General features: G+C 44.1%; 1 protein-coding gene across 1 annotated transcript in view; it reads left to right on the forward strand.

Annotated features, from left to right (window-relative positions):
- ALX4 (ALX homeobox 4) overlaps positions 1 to 22,544 on the forward strand; it is a 111,802-nt gene extending 89,258 nt beyond the window's left edge. The window contains exons 3-4 of the mRNA XM_069739254.1: positions 7,960 to 8,088; positions 17,185 to 22,544. Of these exons, the coding sequence (XP_069595355.1) occupies positions 7,960 to 8,088; positions 17,185 to 17,502 (447 nt within the window). The 3' untranslated portion in view covers positions 17,503 to 22,544. The remainder of the gene's footprint in view (positions 1 to 7,959; positions 8,089 to 17,184) is intronic.
- Positions 22,545 to 22,677: the final 133 nt, after the last annotated feature.

A 22,677-nucleotide genomic window follows, 5' to 3' on the forward strand; every position in this document is an offset into this window, starting at 1 on the left:
ATGTCTGGGGGAAAAACAGTTTTCAATCTGGATGGTGCCACGATGCGACCGTCCAGGCTGAGAACCACTGGTGAATGAGCTGATGAGAGCGCAGCCTCAGTGACCGGCGGTGACATCGAGGTTACCTCCGGTCACTGAGGCTGCGTTCCCAGCTGGGCTGAACTGCGGTGACCTCAGCAGAGAGGGAAAAAAAAACATTGATGAGGTCACCGCAGTTCAGGCTCAGTGACTTCACAGCAGATCACCGTGAGAATTTTTCACGTCAAATTGGACTTAAGGTACATGGAAAGGGCAGGGGAAGGCAGAGCAGAGTGTAAAAGAGGCACTGACACTAAGGCTATGTTCACACTTTGCAGATTCCACTGCGGATTTTTCCGCAGCAGAATTCCAAAATCCGCAGTGAAAACCCATTGCGGTTTTTACGGCGGATTTATCGCGGTTTTTACTGCGTTTTCTTCTGCGGATTTTCATCTGCAGTTTTCTATTGGAGCAGGTGAAAATCCGCAGAAAAGAAGTGACATGCTGCGGAATGTAATCCGCAGCATTTCCGCGCGGATTTTTCTGCAGCATGTGCACTGCGTTTTTTGTTTCCCATAGGTTTACATTGTAATGTAAACTCATGGGAAACTGCTGCGGATCCGCAGCGGTCAAATCCACTGCGGATCCGCAGCAAAATCCGCAAAGTGTGAATATAGCCTAAAAGACCAGTCCTGCTGCTTTCTAGAGTGTATTTTATCTTACCCTAGAGCTGGACTCACATCCACACCGCTCAAAACTCCTGAATCATGTCTTCCATGATGCTGCTGCTGCTGCTGCTTCTGAGCATGTGCTACATAGAAACAGTAGAGCAGGAATCCCTCATGTCGGTGTGTGCTGTGTATGGGCTACATCATACTATTTAGTCTTCACCAGCTCAGAGACAACTGAAAATTAGAGACAGTCTGTAGAGGGGAAACCTGATGGAAAAGAAAGAGTACAAGTCACATTATGGCCAGAAATAGCGTTATCGCTCATGTACACACACAACAGCTTACTCTGAATAGTCAACACTCAATAGTAACTCTGTGTGCAGTGAGCTCCCCCTAGTGGTGGCTGCAAGCAGGAAAAATACTATCATGTAACTTTATGGATAATATGCAACTAGAGGATTTAGATCTCTGCATTGGAAATGTAAAATCCAGACCCCCGTCCCATCCCCCATACAGATAAATTCTGGAATTAATCACTGCAGTATACTGGACATTCACTTAAAGGGGTATTCTCATACGTGTGTTCCCTTTAGGATTGGTGGAGCCTGACCGCTGAGAATCCGCACTGATCCTGAGACTGAAGAAGCTCCAGCACTTGTGGCCGGGAATTACACCTTTATATCCATCCGCATGAATGCCTAGGAGTGGCAGTTTTTTTTTTTCGACTACAGTGCAGAAATAGTTCCGCGATCCCTTCAATCTCAGGGTCTGTGGGGGTCCTAGCGATATGTCACCGCATTACCAAAAGGGAATACCCCTTTAGCACTTCTCACAGCTGAAGGTTTGTTACAATTGTATCAGTGCAATCCTTTCCGCAGCACAGGTCTCTCCTACATGCTGTTCTTTTGCAACAATGTATCAGTGCAGGTACATCCACTCAGATCTCAGACCAAATGCAACTGTAGCAAAATCTCAGCTGTGAGCAGCAATATCAGTGCCTTTATGGGGTTTTCAGTTTTGGATATGAACAACAATGTTCCCATTCACAGCAAGCAGAGATTTTGAAAAAAATATCATAAGAATTTCAAAAGATATCACTGTGCATATAAATAAATGCAGAACCTACTACCATGCTTTTATTTCTAAAAGATGTTCTGCAGCAGCTTGGACAATGCGTCCTACATATCTAAATGGCTGCAGAAAGCGGAGCGACAATTCGGTTTCTGAATTCTGTAGAAAAGGAAGTTTGTATAATAAGATCTAGTCTGCGGTCTTCTATAGAGGAGGGTGTAGGCATGCTGTGACTTGTAGTGCCCACTTCTGGTTTTCGCTGTATTAATGCGTAGATTCGTAATTCTACATCTGTAATTCTCTGCCTGTTGATTGCTATCTATCCCTTCCCCCACTTATCCATGGGGGGTGGTGTTAGGGAAAAAAACGACAGGCTACAGGAAATTAAAGACGTAATGAAAACAAGCAGAAGTTATCTGAGCCTCTCATCCCAAGCTGTTTTCCCAGGACACAATGCTGACAGTGTGCTGAGAACCCCCCAATAGAGAGGCCGCGGGGGTGTCATCTGTAATATCGCCATCTTATAGGAATCCCAATATTCCTGCCTGATGTTCACCCCACGCCTATTTATTGGATGCCCCCCGGGGGCCACGATTCTGTAATGATGAGACCCCTGATACATGTTTAATATTCACAACAGCAATAAAAGTCTCCTGTAAGGGAAGGAGCCATAAATCTGTCCTAATGACTTATAAGTATGTGGTCGTATGGCAGCATCGCCCCATAGAATCGCCCCATAGAATCGCCGCGCTGCACCGCACCCTCTGTCCTGACAGGAGTGGGGGCGACAGAGTCAGCAAAACTTTCCTTCCACCTCCCCCAGGGCAAAGTTAGGAAATCATTTAAAGGGGGTTTTCTTATTATGTATAAATATAGCATAATGCTCTTATAATAAGATTTCTCATGACGTAGATTTCTGCTTGCTGTCAGTAAATAAAAACCTTGTTTTCATCACTTTACTACAATGTATCGGGCTGTTTAGCTCACTGTCCTGACTGGATACAATTGTAGCAAAGTATCAGCATAAAACAGACCTATCTGCTGATGATTTATTTAGCTCACAGAGGATTGTGTGCATTATTATTATTATTACTAATTATTATTGTTAGTTTTATGTAATAATAATAATAATAATTTTTATTTATATAGCGCCAACATATTCCGCAGCGCTTTACAAATTATAGAGGGGACTTGTACAGACAATAGACATTACAGCATAACAGAGATCACAGTTCAAAATAGATACCAAGAGGAGTGAGGGCCCTGCTCGCAAGCTTACAAACTATGGGGAAAAGGGGAGACACGAGAGGTGGAATGTATTGTTATTATCATTATTATTATTAGTTATTATTGTTATTATTATGTATTATCATCATTATTATTTACTAGCTGAAGAGCCCGGCGTTACCCGGGCATAGTAACTAACTGTGGTTAGTTATAACAAATTATAATGATTATCCTCCATCCCATAATCCCGTGCCCATATACCATCATACATATCCTCCATCCCATAGTCCCGTGCCCATATGCCATCAAACACATCCTCCATCTCATAGTCCCGTGCCCATATACCCATCATACATATCCTCCATCCCATAGTCCCATGCCCATATACCCATCATACACATGCTCCATCCCATAGTCCCATGCCCATATACCCATCATACACATCCTCCATCCCATAGTCCCGTGCCCATATACTCGTCATACATATCCTCCATCCCATCGTCCCGTGCCCATGTACCCATCATACATATCCTCCATCCCATAGTCCCATGCCCATATACCCATCATACACATCCTCCATCCCATAGTCCCGTACCCATAATACCATCATACACATCCTCTATCCCATAGTCTCGTGCCCATAAACCCATCATACATAACCTCCATCCCATAGTCCCGTGCCCATAATACCATCATACACATCCTTTATCCCATAGTCCCATGCCCATATACCCATCATACATAACCTCCATCCCATAGTCCCGTGCCCATATACCCATCACACATCCTCCATCCCATAGTCCTGTGCCCATATACCCATCATACATATCCTGCATACCATAGTCCCGTGCCCATACACCCATCATACATATTCTCCATCCTATAGTCCCGTGCCCATACACCCATCATACATATCCTCCATCCCATAGTCCCGTGCCCATATACCCATCATATATATCCTCCATCCCATAGTCCCGTGCCCATATACCCATCATACATATCCTCCATCCCATAGTCCCGTGCCCATATACCCATCATATATATCCTCCATCCCATAGTCCCGTGCCCATATACCCATCACACATCCTCCATCCTATAGTCCTGTGCCCATATACCCATCATACATATCAAGCATCCCATAGTCCCGTGCCCATATACCCATCATACATATCCTGCATCCCATAGTCCCGTGCCCATATACCCATCACACATCCTCCATCCCATAGTCCCGTGCCCATATACCCATCATACATATCAAGCATCCCATAGTCCTGTGCCCATATACCCATCATACATATCCTGCATCCCATAGTCCCGTGCCCATATACCCATCACACATCCTCCATCCCATAGTCCTGTGCCCATATACCCATCATACATATCCTGCATCCCATAGTCCCGTGCCCATACACCCATCATACATATTCTCCATCCCATAGTCCCATGCCCATATACCCATCATACATATCCTCCAGCCCATAGTCCCGTGCCCATATACCCATCATACATATCAAGCATCCCATAGTCCCGTGCCCATATACCCATCATACATATCCTCCATCCCATAGTCCCGTGCCCATATACCCATCATACATATCCTGCATCCCATAGTCCCGTGCCCATATACCCATCATACATCCTCCATCCCATAGTTCTGTGCCCATATACCTATTATGACATCATCATCGCCATGTCAACTTATTATGACATCATCAGCACCATGGCAACCATTATGACATCATCTTCACCATGGCAACCTTTATGATATCATCGTCACCATGGCAACCATCATCGATACGCACACGCACATACAGTAACAGATGCAGCAAGAATGACACATACATGAATACTCTGGCGACATCCTGCCACCTGAGCTGGGTTTAAATGACCTGGAAGAATTATGTACTGTATTAACCCTACACACAGGAAAGGAGGTATATAACTAGAAAGTTACAACAATAAACCTTTAAAGGGGTTTTCTCATGTTCAGTGATCGGATAGCTGATGTAAAGTGCGCCCTCTCCAATGCAAATCCAGGCAGTTTTGCCTCTGCCCCATCGGATAAGCACGGGGGAACAGAAGCTGGTAAGATCCACTCTATAGCACAGAGCTTGTAAGCGCTGCGCTCCCTGACTAGGAGATCGTCCACTTCTGACAGTCTGCAGAGGTGGCCAATAGATTTAAAAATCTTCAGAACGGAGAGGATTTTAAGAAAAGGTATTTTGCAAAGTTGTTTTTTTTTTTTTTTTACAAGAACATTTAATAAGCTGGACCCAACCTCCTCCATTAGGGCATTTACGTACAGCATGGTAAATTATTACCAGAAGAGGGATAGCACACTATTTAAAGGGGCAGCACACTATTTAAAAAGATAGTACACAGAAACAGAAAAACATCATCACTTTAATACCGGAGGATTTTTTTTACATTAGTAATGGGGACCCCGAGCCCCCATGTTGCCCACACACGGACTCCTCAGATGCCTGTCATTGATCTGACACCACTGGCCCCTAGTAGTCACTATTCATCCATCATGTCAAATGGGAAGCAGAGGCCGGGAGGACCCACCTGGTACCTGACACCATGACAACCTAGCATCTGATTGATGACTATCCCCCCCATCATGTACTGACCGGTCTCCACAGACCAAACTCATGCAGAGCAACGTAGGAGCGTGATTCTGTGCTGGAGTCTGCCATGAATGATGAATGGACAATTAGGAGAAGGAGCGGGGTGTCATTACTTTTGCATAAAGGTAGTAATGTCTACACTTATACTAATTGTCTCTTCAGAGAGGACTAGAACTCTAGCGCCACCTATTGGAAGTAGCAAGTCAATGTCGACCCGTTAACGAGCCTCGTCACATGACGTAGGATAAGAGCCAAACACTTATACTATGAACTTGAACATGTACAAAGGGTTAAACCTCAGCGCCGGCTGCAAATGCTGATTATATCCCAATGTTATATCTGTTTCTGGGTGATCGCAATATCTGACGTCGCAGCTCCGCTCCATTGAAGTGAATGGTGTAGAGGCGCAATACCACACACATCCTGTAGTCGGCTGGGGGGGCGCTGTTTCTGAAAGAAGGCAGTTATGTTTTTCTAATCCTCTTGTCACCTAGTTTAACCCAGGAATGTTAAATAATAGTCTTTTCTTTTGCCCTGAGCTCTGATTCTGTGGATTCTCGCAGCATGGAGCCGAGCGGTTATCGCTCCACCATATGTGAAACGCTGATACATTTATCACTGAGCTCCGAACATTGTAACATTCATCACCCGAAATATGCTGACATTACATTACATGGCAAGTACGTGATCGAGAAGAGGCGGATGGTGCCGCACACTGACATCAAAGGGGAAAAGTCCAGAAGAAAAAAGGCGAAACCTTCTGCCGCTATAGATATCCGCGCCATTCATTCATGTCAATACACTCGAATTCATGTTTATTGAACAGTTCTGAAACTTTCTAATGGACTTTTGGGTTGGATTCATTATTTGCATTTTTTAACATTTTTCTTTTTTGGTCTTTTTGTATTCACAGATTTTTTTTTGCGCCAAATTCTTAAAAATATAGATCCTTTTAGAACTGCGTGCTTCATTTTGGTCTTTGACCCTTTTTTTTTTTTGCTGCTTCTGTAGGACAAAAAGACGCATGCCCTGCAAAAATGTTGCAAATTTTGCGCTAAAAATATGCGTTCATAAAATGACAGCGGGGAAGGGATAAGATTACATTTACGCAAAAGAGATTGGGACTTTTTCATAAGTCGCAATTGATAAATTGATCTCAACCTCAAACCATGAGAGCAAACCTAAAATAATAAGGAGATCGCATCTAAAATAGACTATAAACAAAGCGTAAAGTAATAGTGTTAAAAATAGCGGAAAAACAGCAAAAAACTAGATAAAATGCAATAATGAGTTAACGTATCAATTCCTCGATATTTTCAAGATCTCTGCTTGCTGTTAGTCAATTGGAAAATGCCTCTTTGTACTCAGAGGTGTAAATTGCCTCTTTAGAGAGGACTAGAACACTAGCGCCACCTATTGAAATCAGTGATCCTAAAAGTCAATATTGACTCTTTAACGAGCCTTGCAATATGACTTTGGATAAAAACCAAGCCAGAATTTCAATTTGCAGACTCGGTGTTTCGGGATTTTTTCCCCTCATCAGTGCAAAGTATGAGATCTGATTTGGCTAGGTGAGAGGCTCTGGACTGGAGTCTATAAGGGGTAACGTTTCTCCTTGTGGAGAGTGACATATCATGCCTGGCATGTCAGAGTGAGGAGACTTGTAAGCTATGCATGCTCCTTTGTATTCAGAGGCTAATGCTTATTACAGCTGAGGGGTTGCTACAATTAAATCCTGTGTAAACAATCCTCTGTGATCCACAAACTTTGCTGCCACTGATACAATGTAGCTATATTCTTTTCCTTTATTGATTTCCCTTTTATTATAAAACACCAACATGTTCCGCAGCGCAGTACACAGACACAAGGCCTGACGGGATATGAATGTATTTAGGAGTTGGGTCTGAATTAAATTTGGGGTCTGATTTTGGGTCTGAAATAATTTGAGGTTCTGGTCTAAAATGATTTTACGATCTGTTCCGAAATATGAATTTTCGTATTTGGTCTGAATTAATTTTGGAATTTTGCGGCTTAGTTTAGGTTCAGGATTAATTCATATCCCAGACCAGACCCCTAAATTAGAGTTTGGGTCTTTGGGGGTCTGAACGAATTTTGCAGCTTAGTTTAGGTTTTGGATTTCATACACAAGACTAAACCCATAAGTTAATGTTTGGGTCTTCTCCAGGGGGTCTGGATTCATTTTGGGGTCTCCTCTGAGGTCCTGATGAATTTTCTAGATCTTTAGGTTAGGGGCGGAAGCCCTCAGCTGGACCTCTGGTTATGGTCCTGTATTCTCGGGGCCTTGGTGGCAGCTTACTGACCTTTTTGTTATCGTTTTCTAGGTTTGGTTCCAGAACCGAAGAGCGAAGTGGAGAAAAAGGGAGAGGTTTGGACAAATGCAGCAAGTGCGAACTCACTTCTCCTCAGCCTATGAGCTGCCACTACTGACACGAGCTGAGAACTATGCCCAGGTAAGCTGCATGACGCTTCACTTACCCACCGAGCCAGAAACATTGAATATTAGAAATATATCACTGAGGGGGGTGCAAGGAACATCTGGTTACTGAGCCCAAAAAAGAAGCTACTTAAAATCAACATTTGCTTGTAGATTGCAGGAAATAAACACTTTTGGACTAAGCCATATATATTTAGCATACATTTACTTTCCCACTGAGCCAGATATTAGAGACATACTGGAATCAAAAACTGTCATATATAAAGATATAAAGAGAACATATAAATAATACCTCCTCACAGAGACACATATATTGACAACATGAAATTAACTTCCTCACTGAGCCAGCCACATAGGTACCAAAACAAAGAATATACACAAGAATAATATTACCAACATTTGCATACTGAGCCTGGCACACACACACACATATATATATGTAATATTTATACCTAGATTCTGAGTCAGTGCCCAAGCGATATGTGACAAACACAGATAGGAGCATGTCACGGGCGCATTAGATAAACAGCGTGAAAACTGGAATCCACAAGTGCTCACTGAGCCAGTCACATACACTTTATGAAATAAACACCTGCGAGTCCACATTCTGATAGTTATAGAGGTGACAAATTAGTGTATTAGTAAGTGTGTGTATTTACAATAAAAGTAAAAATGAAAATACTTTTTTTTTATAAGCAATCTGACATCAATATGTGCTTACTGAGCCAGTCAAACACTGAAATTAGCACCTTCCCCGAGACCCATTTACAGATATGTCAAGTCAGTGCTAAAAATGAACGTTACCAATGTCACATATACGCATACAGCATAAAACCGACACCTGATCACTGAGCCAGGCAAAGGCAAAAATTAAAAGTAAAATCTGCTCACTAAGCCAGTTTTAAGGCATCATACAATAAATGCCTAGTTCACAGATGTCATCATCTGCCAAGTGAGCGGCATACTCAGACAGCACACGGTGCATAGTTGAAGTGGTTGTCTACTCACTGAGCCTCTAAAATGTCACAAATGCCCCTCTGCCATACGGAAAGATACCAAGTAACACATGGTAGGTGGAAGAGTAGGAGGAAGACTTCTTATAGATTTTGCATTGGGGATCGAGAGAGTCACGTGACAAATCGGTGCATTTGCTCACTGAGCCAGATACTGCATAACATTGATGTGGACTGGCTTAGCTTGGACTACCAAATAAAACATGGTAGGTGGAAGACCTCTTATAGATTTTGCATTGGAGATCAAGAGAGTCACGTGACAAATCTGTGCATTTGCTCACTGAGCCAAGTACTGCATAACATTGGTGTAGACTGGCTTTGCTTGGACTACCAAGTAAAACATGGTAGGTGGAAGACCTCTTATAGATTTTGCATTGGGGATCGAGAGAGTCATGTGACAAATCGGTGCATTTGCTCACTGAGCCAGATACTGCATAACATTGATGTGGACTGGCTTAGCTTGGACTACCAAATAAAACATGGTAGGTGGAAGACCTCTTATAGATTTTGCATTGGAGATCAAGAGAGTCACGTGACAAATCCGTGCATTTGCTCACTGAGCCAAGTACTGCATAACATTGGTGTAGACTGGCTTTGCTTGGACTACCAAGTAAAACATGGTAGGTGGAAGACCTCTTATAGATTTTGCATTGGGGATCGAGAGAGTCATGTGACCTCTTGGTGCATTTGCTCACTGAGCCAAGCACTGCATAAACATTGATGTGGACTGGCTTTGATTGGACTTGCAGACATCTGAGGGTCTGCAGAGACTGATGGGGCAGGATGACGTCTTCCTGGGCATTGTACATTTCATCAGTGAGCAGAGAAGATTGGGGCAGAGGGAGGGATGAGCACCAGGCGGAGAGGTCAAATGCTTGATGAGCAGGAGACCTGCAGGGAGACTGCTGGAATCTGGGCTCTCCCGGCCACATCTGGAGGCTTCTCTTCTGCATTCCTTCCCACATTACTCCCCTGCCCCTACTCCTTGGGGAGGATTTGAGGGGGGTGTTGAAATATGAACCATTCTTCCAGTAGACATAGGGGGGCATCTGCGCTGCAGTGACATAACCAATGACGGGAACGGTGATCATCTCTGTACTGCACGGTGGAATATGTTGGTGCTATATAAGCAATGGAAAATAAATGATCTATATATATATTATCAATTGATAAACAATGGATCAGAAAGTGATCGTATGTTACATGGTGTCAGCGCTGGTGATGAAATATTCGATGGCGCTGATAACAGTATGTAGAATGTTATAAATACGGTGATATATTACATGCAGAGAGGAGCAGAAAGATTTGTAGCCCGCGGTGTGTCATGGCTGCCGGCCCCCGCGGTGTGAACCATGGCTGATATTTCTCCTGATTAGTAGGCCGGTGACATCATTACGCTGCGCTGAACCTACAGATTGGGAGAGTGGTATGGACGGGCAGCGACTAGGACAGTTACATTGTATCAGTGTTTGTAATAACACATTGTATCACTGCAGCTGATTATATATTTATTGTACTCACTTATATAGCGCTTAACAGACATTATCATCCCTGTCCCCATTGGGGCTCACAATCTACATTCCCTATTAGTATTTCTTTGTAGTGTGGGAGGAAACCGGAGAATCCGGAGGAAACCCACGCAAACAGGGGGAGAACATACAAACTCCTTGCAGATGTTGTCCAAGGTTTAGGATTAGAACCCAGGACCCCCACGCTGCAAGGCTGCAGTGCTAACCACTGAGCCACCATAGTGTTAACCACTGAGTCACTGTGCTGCCCATCTTACGTGGTATTAGTGTTGATGATATATCACATGGTATTTGTGTATAGTGACGCTATGACACCTGGGTCAATGTTGATGATATAATACATAGTATCTGTGTTGATGACAGGTCAGATTGTGTGCAACTTGCTGATATATTGCATGGTATCAGTATTAAGGATTTAATATTAAGGCGCCCTCAGAAATTGATTTATTCATTTATATAGCATTATTAATTCTCAGCTCTTTACATACATCATCACTGTCCCCATTGGGGCTCACATTCTAGATTCCTTATCACTATGTCTTTGGAATTTGGGAGGAAACCTACGCAAACACAGGGACAACATACAAACTCCTTGCAGATGTTCTCCATAGTGGGAATTGAATCCAGGACCCCAGCGCTGCAAAGCAACAGTGCTAACCACTGAGCCACCATTCAGTACTAACCACTGAGCCACCATTCAGTATTAACCACTGAGCCACCATAGAGTGCTAACCACTGAGCCAAAATACAGTGCTAACCACTGAGCCACCATTCAGTACTTACCACTGAGCCAGCATACACTGCTAACCACTGAGCCACCATACAGTGCTAACCACTGAGCCACCATTCAGTACTAACCACTGAGCCACCATTCAGTACTAACCACTGAGCCACCATAGTGCTAACCACTGAGCCAAAATACAGTGCTAACCACTGAGCCACCATACAGTACTTACCACTGAGCCACCATACAGTACTTACCACTGAGCCAGCATACACTGCTAACCACTGAGCCACCATTCAATACTAACCACTGAGCCACCATACAGTGCTAAGCACTGAGCCACCATTTAGAACTAACCACTGAGCCACCATTCAGTACTAACCACTGAGCCACCATGCTGCCCACTGCATTACAGATTTGCTGCAGAAAGTTTACTCAGCAAAACTGTAGAAAGCTAACAAAGAAGCAAATCCCGAGTGCAGATGTGGATATCACCTTGTACACTGCAAAAAGGAAAATCCACAATAAAAATCTGCAGAATAAATTGATATTCTGCAAAGTTTAATTATGATCTGCAGATTAATCCCTGCGCTGTTGATTTTTTTTTCTGCAGCATCTGAATGAGATTTGGAAACAGTTCTTCCATTTTGCTGCTCCTTTAATAAGCTGCAGATTTGTCTCCTGTGTGAACAGACGTTGATATCGATCTCATTTTGCTGGTTTTCTATGGTTCTATTGTGCTGCTGTTTGGATGCATGTTGTGAGCGCTGCCTGGCTTTATGTTGTAGACTCTATTTGGCAATATTAGGCTACGTTCACACTAGCGTTCTGCTAGTGTGCGTCGCCTTAGCGTCGGGCGACGCACGCGTCATGCGCCCCTATGTTTAACATGGGGGACGCATGCGTTTTTGTCTGTTGCGTTTTGCAACACTTGCGTCTTTTTTGCCGCTAGCGTCGGACCAAGAAAACGCAGCAAGTTGCATTTTTCTTGCGTCCGATTTTCGGCAAAAAACGACGCACGCGTCGCAAAACGCAGCGTTTTTGCGTGCGTTTTGCCGCGTTTTTGTGTGCGTCGTGCGTTGCGTCGCCGACGCAGCGGCGCGCAACGCTAGTCTGAACGTAGCCTTACAGACTAGCTGAAGACCCCGGCGTTGCCTGAGCAGAGTAACAAACTGTGGTTAGTTATAACGAATTATAATGATGATATTACACATAACAACATTTCACATCATATATTCAACACTACAGAATTCCAACACAAATTAACTAAATGATTATCCAAGTATTGATAGTATTTTATTTTCAACTCATTCAGGAGCCTTTTGATAAACATTTTTGGTTTTTCCTTCTGGTGCAAAGATGAACATCGCCTATTAAGCTGTTATCCTTGGTATATGGCATTGCCTATTAGGCATTTCTGTTGGGTGTATGGCATTACATCTTAAGCTGTTGTCTGTGGTGTATGGAATTGACTATTTAGCAGTTTTCTTTAGTGTATAACTCCTACACCTCATGCTCCTTTTTATACAGCCTCCTCCTGCACCTCACGCTCCTCCTTTATACACAGCACTCTCATTTTCCCCTCACACCACTATTTTCACCTCACTCCTCTCATTTTCCCCTTACTCCTCTCATTTTCCCCTCACTCCTCTCATTTTCCCCTCACTCCTCTCATTTCCCCTTACTCCTCTCATTTTCACCTCACTCCTCTCATTTTCCCCTCACTCCTCTCATTTTCACCTCACTCCTCTCTTTTCACCTCACTCCTTTTTCCCCCTCACTCCTCTCATTCTCCCTTCACACCACTATTTTCACCTCACTCCTCATTTTCACCTCACACCACTATTTTCACCTCACTCCTCATTTTCACCTCACACCACTATTTTCCCCTCACTCCTCTCATTTTCCCCTCACTCCGCTCATTTTCCCCTCACTCCGCTCATTTTCCCCTCCTCTCATTTTCCCCTCACACCACTATTTTCACCTCACTCCTCTCATTTTCACCTCACTCCTCTCATTTTCCCCTCACTCCTCTCATTTTCCCCTCACACCACTATTTTCCCCTCACACCACTATTTTCCCCTCACTCCTCATTTTCCCCTCACTCCTCATTTTCCCCTCATACCACTATTTTCACCTCGCTCCTCTCATTTTCCCCTCATACCATTATTTTCACCTCACTCCTTTTTTCCCCTCACTCCTCTCATGTTCCTCTCACTCCTCTCATTTTCCCCTCACTCCTCTCATTTTCCCCTCACTCCTCTCGTGTTCCCCTCACTCCTCTCATTTTCCCCTCATACCACTATTTTCACCTCGCTCCTCTCATTTTCCCCTCACACCATTATTTTCACCTCACTCCTTTTTTCCCCTCACTCCTCTCATGTTCCTCTCACTCCTCTCATTTTCCCCTCACTCCTCATTTTCCCCTCACTCCTCTCGTGTTCCCCTCACTCCTCTCATTTTCCCCTCATACCACTATTTTCACCTCGCTCCTCTCATTTTCCCCTCATTTTCCCCTCACACCATTATTTTCACCTCACTCCTTTTTTCCCCTCACTCCTCTCATGTTCCTCTCACTCCTCTCATTTTCCCCTCACTCCTCTCATTTTCCCCTCACACCACTATTTTCACCTCACTCCTCTCATTTTCCCCACTCCTCTCATTTTCTCCTCACACCACTATTTTCACCTCACACCACAATTTTCACCTCACTCCTCTCATTTTCACCTCACTCCTCTTGTGTGCCCGTCACACCATTATTTTCACCTCACTCCTTTTTTCCCTTCACTCCTCTCATTTTCCCCTCACTCCTCTCATGTTCCTCTCACTCCTCTCATTTTCCCCTCACTCCTCTCATGTTCCTCACTCCTCTCAGGAGCACCTCCATTCTAGACACGGAGCTAGATGTGGCCTGCTCCTGCCGCACACTGATACTCTGATTGTAGCTGGCAGTGGCTGGGACGTTGCAGCCAGGAGTTTTGTAGGGTGGCCTTTGAGGTGAATGTGTCTCCGCCCGTGTGCGCCAACAAGGGCTGTGTGGAGTGAGCGGGGCTGAGGAGTGGGCGTGGTTTGATACATACACACACAAACATACACTCAGCTTTATATATAATATAGATATAAAATGTTTCAGGTCTCAGAAAATGGCGACTTTTTTTTTTTGCCACAAAGATAAAATGTGGTATCGCCATAATTGTACCGATCCAGAGCATCGTGTCACTAGGTCATTTTTACCACAGAATGAACGTCATAAATAGGAAAAAAAAAAACAGCAAAATTGAAAAAAAAACAACAATCATTTCACTGCACTGTGAATTATTTTTCCAGATCTTATGGTAAAAAGAACAAAAATTAAAGATGACTGCATTGGGAAGGGGTTAATGGGGGCGCTCCAGCATATGGGGCTGTGGGATGCATTTATGGGGGGCTTTTAACACAAGATGTCACTCAGCCGCCCACCAGACAGGGAAACAGACACTTCACAGCACAGGTAGAACATATGATATCAGTTGTGTTTTCATACATTTTTGTACCTGAGTGGCATAAGGTCACCCAGGAGCAGTGTGAAAGACTGGAGGAAAGCTGTGATTAACAATCATGGTTATTCCACAAAATATTGATCTCTGAACTCTTCCTGAGTTATAACATTAGTATTGCTGTTTCTAAACGATTATGAACTTGTTTTTTTTTGCATTATTTGAGGTCTGCAAGCAATGCATTTTTTGTTATTTTGACCATTTCTCATTTTCAGAAAATAAATACAAAATTTATTGCTTGGAACTTCGGAGACATGTTGTCAGAAGTTTCTAGAAAAAAAAAGTACAATTTACATCTTACTCAAAAATATACCTATAAAGAGAAGAATGAGACAAACTGAACATTTTACAGTGGATTCTTAATTTTTGCCGGAGCTGTATACACAGATGCGTTTGTGAATATAGTTTCTCCTCGGCACAGTTACCCATTATGTCGGTTCTGTTTGGCAGTATCGTGGCACTATTATGCAGGATCTGTGCGGTACTATTATGTAGGATATGTCCTATACTATTATGTAAGTTCTCCTGGTAACTTTTATGCGCCTCTGCTATCAGGCAGGTTACGGCACTATTATTTCGGCTTTATGTGCCAACATTTTGTAGCGTCTGTATGGCAGTACCCAATAGTTACTTTCTGAAGAGAAGTCCGTCCTGTACAGCAGTATTATTTGCGGCACTATCACTGTGTATCGTGTAGAATGGCGCTATTATTATGTAGGCTCTTTATAGTGGGATTCTGTAGTTTTGACTGTATTGTGAAGGTTGTACATGGCACTCTGGGCTCTGTATGGCGGTATTATGCAGGGTCGACCTGGCGCTATTGTGTAGGGAATATTATCAGCTAGTCGCATGTATCTTAAGGAGTTACGTTTATCTTTCCCTATTCCAAAACTATAACCCCCATCATGTCCCGAGATCCATAGCCTCAGCATTAATGGCATTCCTCAGCAGCGGAGCTGCAGTACATGATTCGATGACGGTATTATACATTGGTTTGATGCTACATTCTCTTTCATGTGAGTTTGTCGCCCAGCGCATTAAGCGTTAAGTGCAGCAGAGGCGCCTTCGGGTCAGACGGGGTTTTATTTTAATCGAGCGGTTTTTCGGGGGGAAGTGGGGTTTCCAGTTTCAATTCTTAATGTATTCTACCATCAAAAGGAACCGAAAATAGTGTATTGGCTTTTAGATATTTAGTGGCAGCTCCTAAAGCCGGAGATAAAGGCGAATTTGGCCTCAGTCATGGAATCACTACGGCTCAGAAATTCGCATGATGAACCTGCAGTTTTTATAGGGTTTTTGGGGAAAATCCATTCCAATCGGAAAAGTTCTGCAACTTTCTAGAATAGTTTGTATCGGTCCCTCGTACTTTTTTGTTTACTATCTCTGCTTGCTGTCAGTGAAGGGATACATTCATATTTACATTAGGGGGCGGCCGAAATCATGTACAGACCTAATGCTAATCACAGCTGAGGGTTTGTTACATTGGAATCCAGTCTGTGAGAAAACCAGTCGACATATTTCATCTGTGCTGGTACATTGTAACAAACCTTCAGAGTAACAAGTGCATGCACCTGACTCATCTACCTAAGAAAGAAATGCTTCGTTATATGTATATATTTTATTATATTTATTTCTTTCTTTTTGCTTAATACATGTATTTTTGGGTAAAAATTTGTGCTAATCTTTGCCCCATTTGGCTTTTCTGGGCTTTTTTTTTTATGTGGTCTGTGGTAATAAATCAGCGGAGAGGAGCTGAGAAATAATCAGAGGTTCTCACCTTGGACTGTCGGGGTGAGCTCGCTGATGGACTCTCAGTTAACTCATTCTGCAGCCAGTAACAATCTGACCCAGAAGGCAAATGGGGCAAAGTTCTGAATGAAAATCAATTTCAATAATGATTTGTAGCCAAAAACACATCCATTGAAGCAAACATAAAATGCCCTTCGACCTAAATATATCACCGATCTCTCTCCTAAGTCAGATGGTTTGTTATATTTACCTGTATTGATACATTGTATCAGGCTGGTTGGTTCTCAGGGAATTGTACAGACTGGATACAATTGTAACAACTGTGAACAGTATTGGCGCAATACATAATATTTTCTGAAAATGTTTTAAATCACTGACGACAAGCAAAGTGGGTAAAGACATTTATTGTTTAGGATAAAGATTTATGCCTGTGTCGTTCCCATCATTACAACTTGCAGATCAGTGAGGGTCTAACTGCTGGGACCACCATAAAGCTCTACTTGGCGCACAGTATATATATATATTGCACTAATCACTGCTCCATCTGTCGCTTCTCTCTAGATCCAGAACCCGTCGTGGATTGGGAATAACAATGGTGGCTCCCCCGTCCCGGCCTGCGTGGTCCCATGTGACACGGTCTCGTCCTGCATGTCCCCCCACACTCATCCGCACTCCGCCGGGGGAGTCTCCGAGTTCCTCAGCGTTCCCGGCTCTCACGTGGGTCAAGCGCACATGAGCGGCCTCTTCGGCAGCGCGGGAATGGGACCCGGAATCAACGGTTACGACTTGAACGCTGAACCCGACCGGAAGAGTTCCAGCATCGCGGCGCTCAGGATGAAAGCCAAAGAACACAGTGCGGCCATGTCGTGGGCCACATGACGGCGCTGCCAGCGGACACTGACGCTCCAGAAAACGCACGCTGGGCCTGCAACGTCTCTTCCCATGGACTCCAGCTCACATCTAGGAGGCGCCTGCGCCAGAGGAAAGGACGGAATTCTCCTCCTCCAATTCAGGGATTTTTTACCACCACGACTGCGCCCATTTCTAGCCTTCTCCAAAATCCCATGGCCCAATATTGTGGACTCTTATAAAAGCAGAAGAAACCACCATAGCAGGGGAACTTGGACTCTGCCTGGGCCGCCATCGTGTTCAGGCAGAGCTGTCTGGTGCCTTAAGGTTATATAATGTCCCGAAGAGCCTAACGGAAAGGTTCAGGTGCAGCTTTACAGATGCTTAGAACATTTGGACATTGGATTGCTTTGCTGAGTTTTCCTTTTAGCTCCTTTATGTATTTCTTAGCCACGGGCCTAAAATGCAATATGGCAGCCAGCTGCATACACAGAGCCCAAAGCAAAAGTGGTCCAGATCATACAGGACGGCCCAGTAGTATCTAGTAGAAGAGGGAAAAGGTCAGCCTATTCTGGGAACCTTACTTTAGGCCCACCATGTCCCATCATAGGTGGGGTGGCCCTTTATCTTAGGTACAGTGCGAATGGCATTGATATTCACAATAATGGAGCCTTTAATCTTTGGCCCAAGGAACTGACACTTTATAAGTAGATGGTGAATAAGCCCGAGTCTAGTAAGGCCAGGATTAGGCAAGCCGGACTGTATGGAGGTGACGATGGAAGGCCAAAAGGGGCTTAAAGTTCTAATAAAGTTGCCTGACTTGCCATGAATGTCTGAAGCAGCACAGAGCCGAGGGTCCTTTAATGCCGATAGGCTCACAGGAGGGTCCTGTCTTCCTTATGCACCCACTAAAAAAAAATGATCCGACATATTTTGATTATTGCACACACATGAGGATATTAATTTGCCAATGTTGCTTTATGAGTCTGCAGATTCCAGCTCTCCGAGGGGCTCCCCGCTGCTCCCTTCAATAGAGCTACTAATAGGGCTGCCAAATCGGCCATTTGTAACTGGAACATATGAATTCCACATGGCAGGCGCTCCATTCCCCGAGATCTGCGTCTAGGCCTGCACTGCAACCATTGGGGAGGACGTGTGGCTTCTATGTATCACTTCTTGTAACTTTCGGCTATTTATTTGTAAATACTAATATAAGCGTTTGGTGGAAATATAAGTGATATTGTGTAAAGCAGGGGGTCTCGCATCGGTTGCTGAGTGGCACTTGTGTGAGTACCTCGTCCAGCACGCCCAGTCAGAGCATGCTGGGGGTTATGGTTCCACACCCGCTATTGATTGCTGACCACTGCAGTAATGCCTAACTGAATAGGATTTAGTTGCAAGCTTAACCAAGAACAGTGATCTCTGTCCGCGGCTCGTGGCACCCACCTATTGCTCCGCAGCTCGTGGCACCCTCCTATTGCTCCCTCCAATTGCTCAGCGGCTCCCACCTATTGCTCCACAGCTCCCTCCTATTGCTCCACGGCTCGTGGCACCCACCTATTGCTCAGCGGCTCATGGCACCCTCCAATTGCTCAGCAGCTCCCACCTGTTGCTCCACAGCTCCCTCCTATTCCTCCGTGGCTGATGGCGCCCTCCTATTGCTCCGCAGCTCCCTCCTATTGATCCACAGCTCCCTCCTATTGCTCCGTGGCTGGTGGCACCCTCCTATTGCTCAGCGGCTGGTGGCACCCTCCTATTGCTCCACAGCTCCCTCCTATTGCTCCGTGGCCGGTGGCACCCTCCTATTGCTCAGCGGCTGGTGGCGCCCTCCTATTGCACCGCAGCTCCCTCCTATTGCTCCGTGGCTGGTGGCACCCTCCTATTGCTCCACGGCTGATGGCGCCCTCCAATTGCTCCGCGGCTGATGGCGCCCTCCTATTGCTCCGCAGCTCCCTCCTATTGCTCCGTGGCTGGTGGCACCCTCCTATTGCTCAGCGGCTGGTGGCGCCCTCCTATTGCTCCGCAGCTCCATCCTATTGCTCCGTGGCTGGTGGTGCCCTCCTATTGCTCCGCAGCTGGTGGTGCCCTATCTCCCTCCTATTGCTCCGTGGCTGGTGGGGCCCTCCTATTGCTCCGTGGCTGGTGGCGCCCTCCTATTGCTCTGCGGCTGGTGGCGCCCTCCTATTGCTCCGCAGCTCCCTCCTATTGCTCCGTGGCTGGTGGCGCCCTCCTATTGCTCCGCGGCACCCTCCCATTGCTCCACAGCTCGCGGCGCCCACCTATTGCATCATTTTCATTACATCATGAAGATAGACAACACTGATTTGTATTTGTTCAGTAATAAACAAATGATTGTGATTCTCCAAATCCCTCACCGTCATCTGGGATGAGAGCCCCCTGAGGCCGGTTATTGACACTCAGATATCTCCCCCCCCCCGCCCTTTTCTTCCATAAGTCAAGAAATTTAAAGAGTAACTATACTATCAAGTAACTTTTCCTGTCTATGCACACGAGGAGTAACATTATATATAACTTGTATTCTGCATTTTCTCCAATTTTCCCCCTCTGCAATCCTTTTCTCTGCATTGACTCTCAACTTGCTACTATGATGTGATGAGAAAGAAGGATTCCTGCTCTTCATTCCTTAGGTAGCACAAAGACAAAAACAAGCAGCAGCAGCATGGAGGAAATTATACAGCAGTACTGAGCAGTGTAGATGTGAATCCAACGTTTAAATCTAGGATGAGGTAAAAGACTTGTTGGAAAGCTCAGTACTATCTTCCTATGCTTCTTTCCTCACTCCCCCTACTCATGGAGTATAACAGGAGGTGTAACCTGACACTGCACCATGATGGTAGTCCATTTTGTTTCGAGCAAGACAATTATGTTTGTTAGACTTTTTTTGTGGAAAGTGTGTTTAGAAGGCAGGAGAAGAGGCTCATAAAAGGAGAAATAAGCAGAATTCTCAGATATGTTACAAAGTTTCTTATCATTGTTTATACTATTAATATATGCCACAAATATGGAGCCAGAGAGGTAAACAAAAAACTGGGTACTTACAGGAGAAGAGTTGTGGTGCCAGCCCGGCCGTTCTGATAGTCCTGGAGGGTTGTGAGTTTGCTATTCGTAGCCAGGCAAGAGCACCGCTTACCAGATTTCACTGTACAAACTGCCTACATTATTGAATAGACCTCTTAGACCTGATGAGTTTGGTGTACTTACGTAGAAAATACAAGTCCAAAGGAGTGTAAAAATCTGATCTTAAGAGTGAGCATTCTATAAGACCAGCTCATTTTATTATCAGGCATGAAAACTTAACGAGATAATTATACAGAGATTCTGACATGGATTTTCAAGGTAAGTACATTAGACACACCAGGTCTTTGAAATCTCTTTAATAATGAATGATGTTTGTATTAAGAAATCTGTTGATCGATCCAATTTAATTATTCATATATTTTAAAAAAAAAATTGTCCTGCTGTCCACCATTGTTCTTCCCGGCAGGAGGCAGGGTTAGCATGAAAATTCTCCCCATCATCATGAGCTTTTTAAAGGAACCTGGTTCTTTAAGGAGCCGTAGTTTTTATTCTTTTTTACCTCCTTTGCAGACATATTTAAGGTCCATCTTTCTGAGGACCCCGCAGATTTGGCACAGCACAGGGGAGGGTCCCCCGTATCCCCCGGATTAAGTGTTCACATCGGCTTCTGCATTAAAGGTTCTCTTGTGTTTCCAGCCGTTTGGAAATCCTCCAGACAAACCATTTCTGCTCTCCTTGTCTCAGTGCAAAAAGACAGAACCGCGCTTGTAAATTTCCTCTCCGCGCCGCGCGGTGACACGCGTTGTCTCGTGGGTCAGCTGAGGGTTTGTTTTTTTTTGAGACATTCCTACTTACGTTCTCAAAAACGGATCAGAAGTAGGTGGTTACAGAGGATTTATTGCGCTGGGCGCTTGCACAAAAAAGCTTTTTAAATTTTTTTTTTTTCCCAGAAAAGATGGAAGAATTGCTTGTTTTAGTGAAAGAATACAAAGCCAGACACTTTATCCAGTAAACAACTCAACCAAAAAGTCAAACACGGTAAAAACAAGCGGCCTTTCTACAATTCCTGTATGGCACCAAAGTACGGTTAGATTTTTAACCTGGCATTTAAAGGGAGTGTATCATTTTCCTCCCACAACAACTTTTATTATTAAGCTTTTCTTGATTAATAAGATTTCTGGCAACTGCAGGGGATGTGGCATTTACAACTTGTGTTTCAAATTTTTTTTATTTTTTTTCCCCCCCAACTTAAGAGGCGCTATTGCATTGGTATCTATGGTAGGAAGTAGCTGGCAACACGGTGGTAAAAAAAGGTATTGCAAGAACAAATTAATTTGCCGCCAGGGGTGGGGGAAAGATCAATTTAATCGGCAAGCAGAGTCCTACAATGTTAAAAATGACAAAATTAATTTTTATACTAGATATGGCCTCTTTAAAGCTATTAACAGTATTTAAAGTTGAGTCTAACCTTTTGCATATTTCTAATTACTTCTCTGTTGTGGAAAATTTTTCTGGAGAAAAATAAATGGATTTATAATTCTGCTACAAAAAAGCAATTTTCTCCAAATTTAAAAAAAATGCTATTAAGTAGGGAGCTCACCTAAAAAAATGGAAGAAGGTGGGGGGCAAATGATCAGTGTTCATTAACTTTCTATATTTGATCCCTTCCTCCATTCATGAAAAACTGCAGAGAAGCTGCTGCATGGGGCTTGTGGATTTGTATCAAGGTCTGACAACTACGAAACGGTTACTGACAACATTTTACCCTGAACTGTCCGTCAGAACTCAAGATGGGCACCGCCCCTTTAAATACTACTGACTACTAAAAAGAGCAGCTCCCTGGTGCAGGGCGAACGTCTGCTGGATTGGGGGGGCGAGGAGTTTAGGGTGAGCGAGGGGCGTCACGACCCCTCCGTCGTTGCTGTTCCTCGGTATAAAGTTTTATTTGCATTTGTAACGATCTTGCTTTCGCCTAACAAGACTGGGGATGGACACAATGTAACAATAAGATATTAATAAAAGTGACTTGTATATAGGCTTTATGGCCGTCTCTATGTATTATGCCGATGACTCATTAAAAATGGCGGTTCCTAAATAAATTCTCAATGTGTCATGTCCTCCAAGTCCGCGGTCTCCTACCTAATAATGAAAAAAAAAAAAAAAACA

The sequence above is a fragment of the Ranitomeya imitator genome, chromosome 9, assembly GCF_032444005.1.
Source record: "Ranitomeya imitator isolate aRanImi1 chromosome 9, aRanImi1.pri, whole genome shotgun sequence".
Lineage (NCBI taxonomy): Eukaryota > Metazoa > Chordata > Amphibia > Anura > Dendrobatidae > Ranitomeya > Ranitomeya imitator.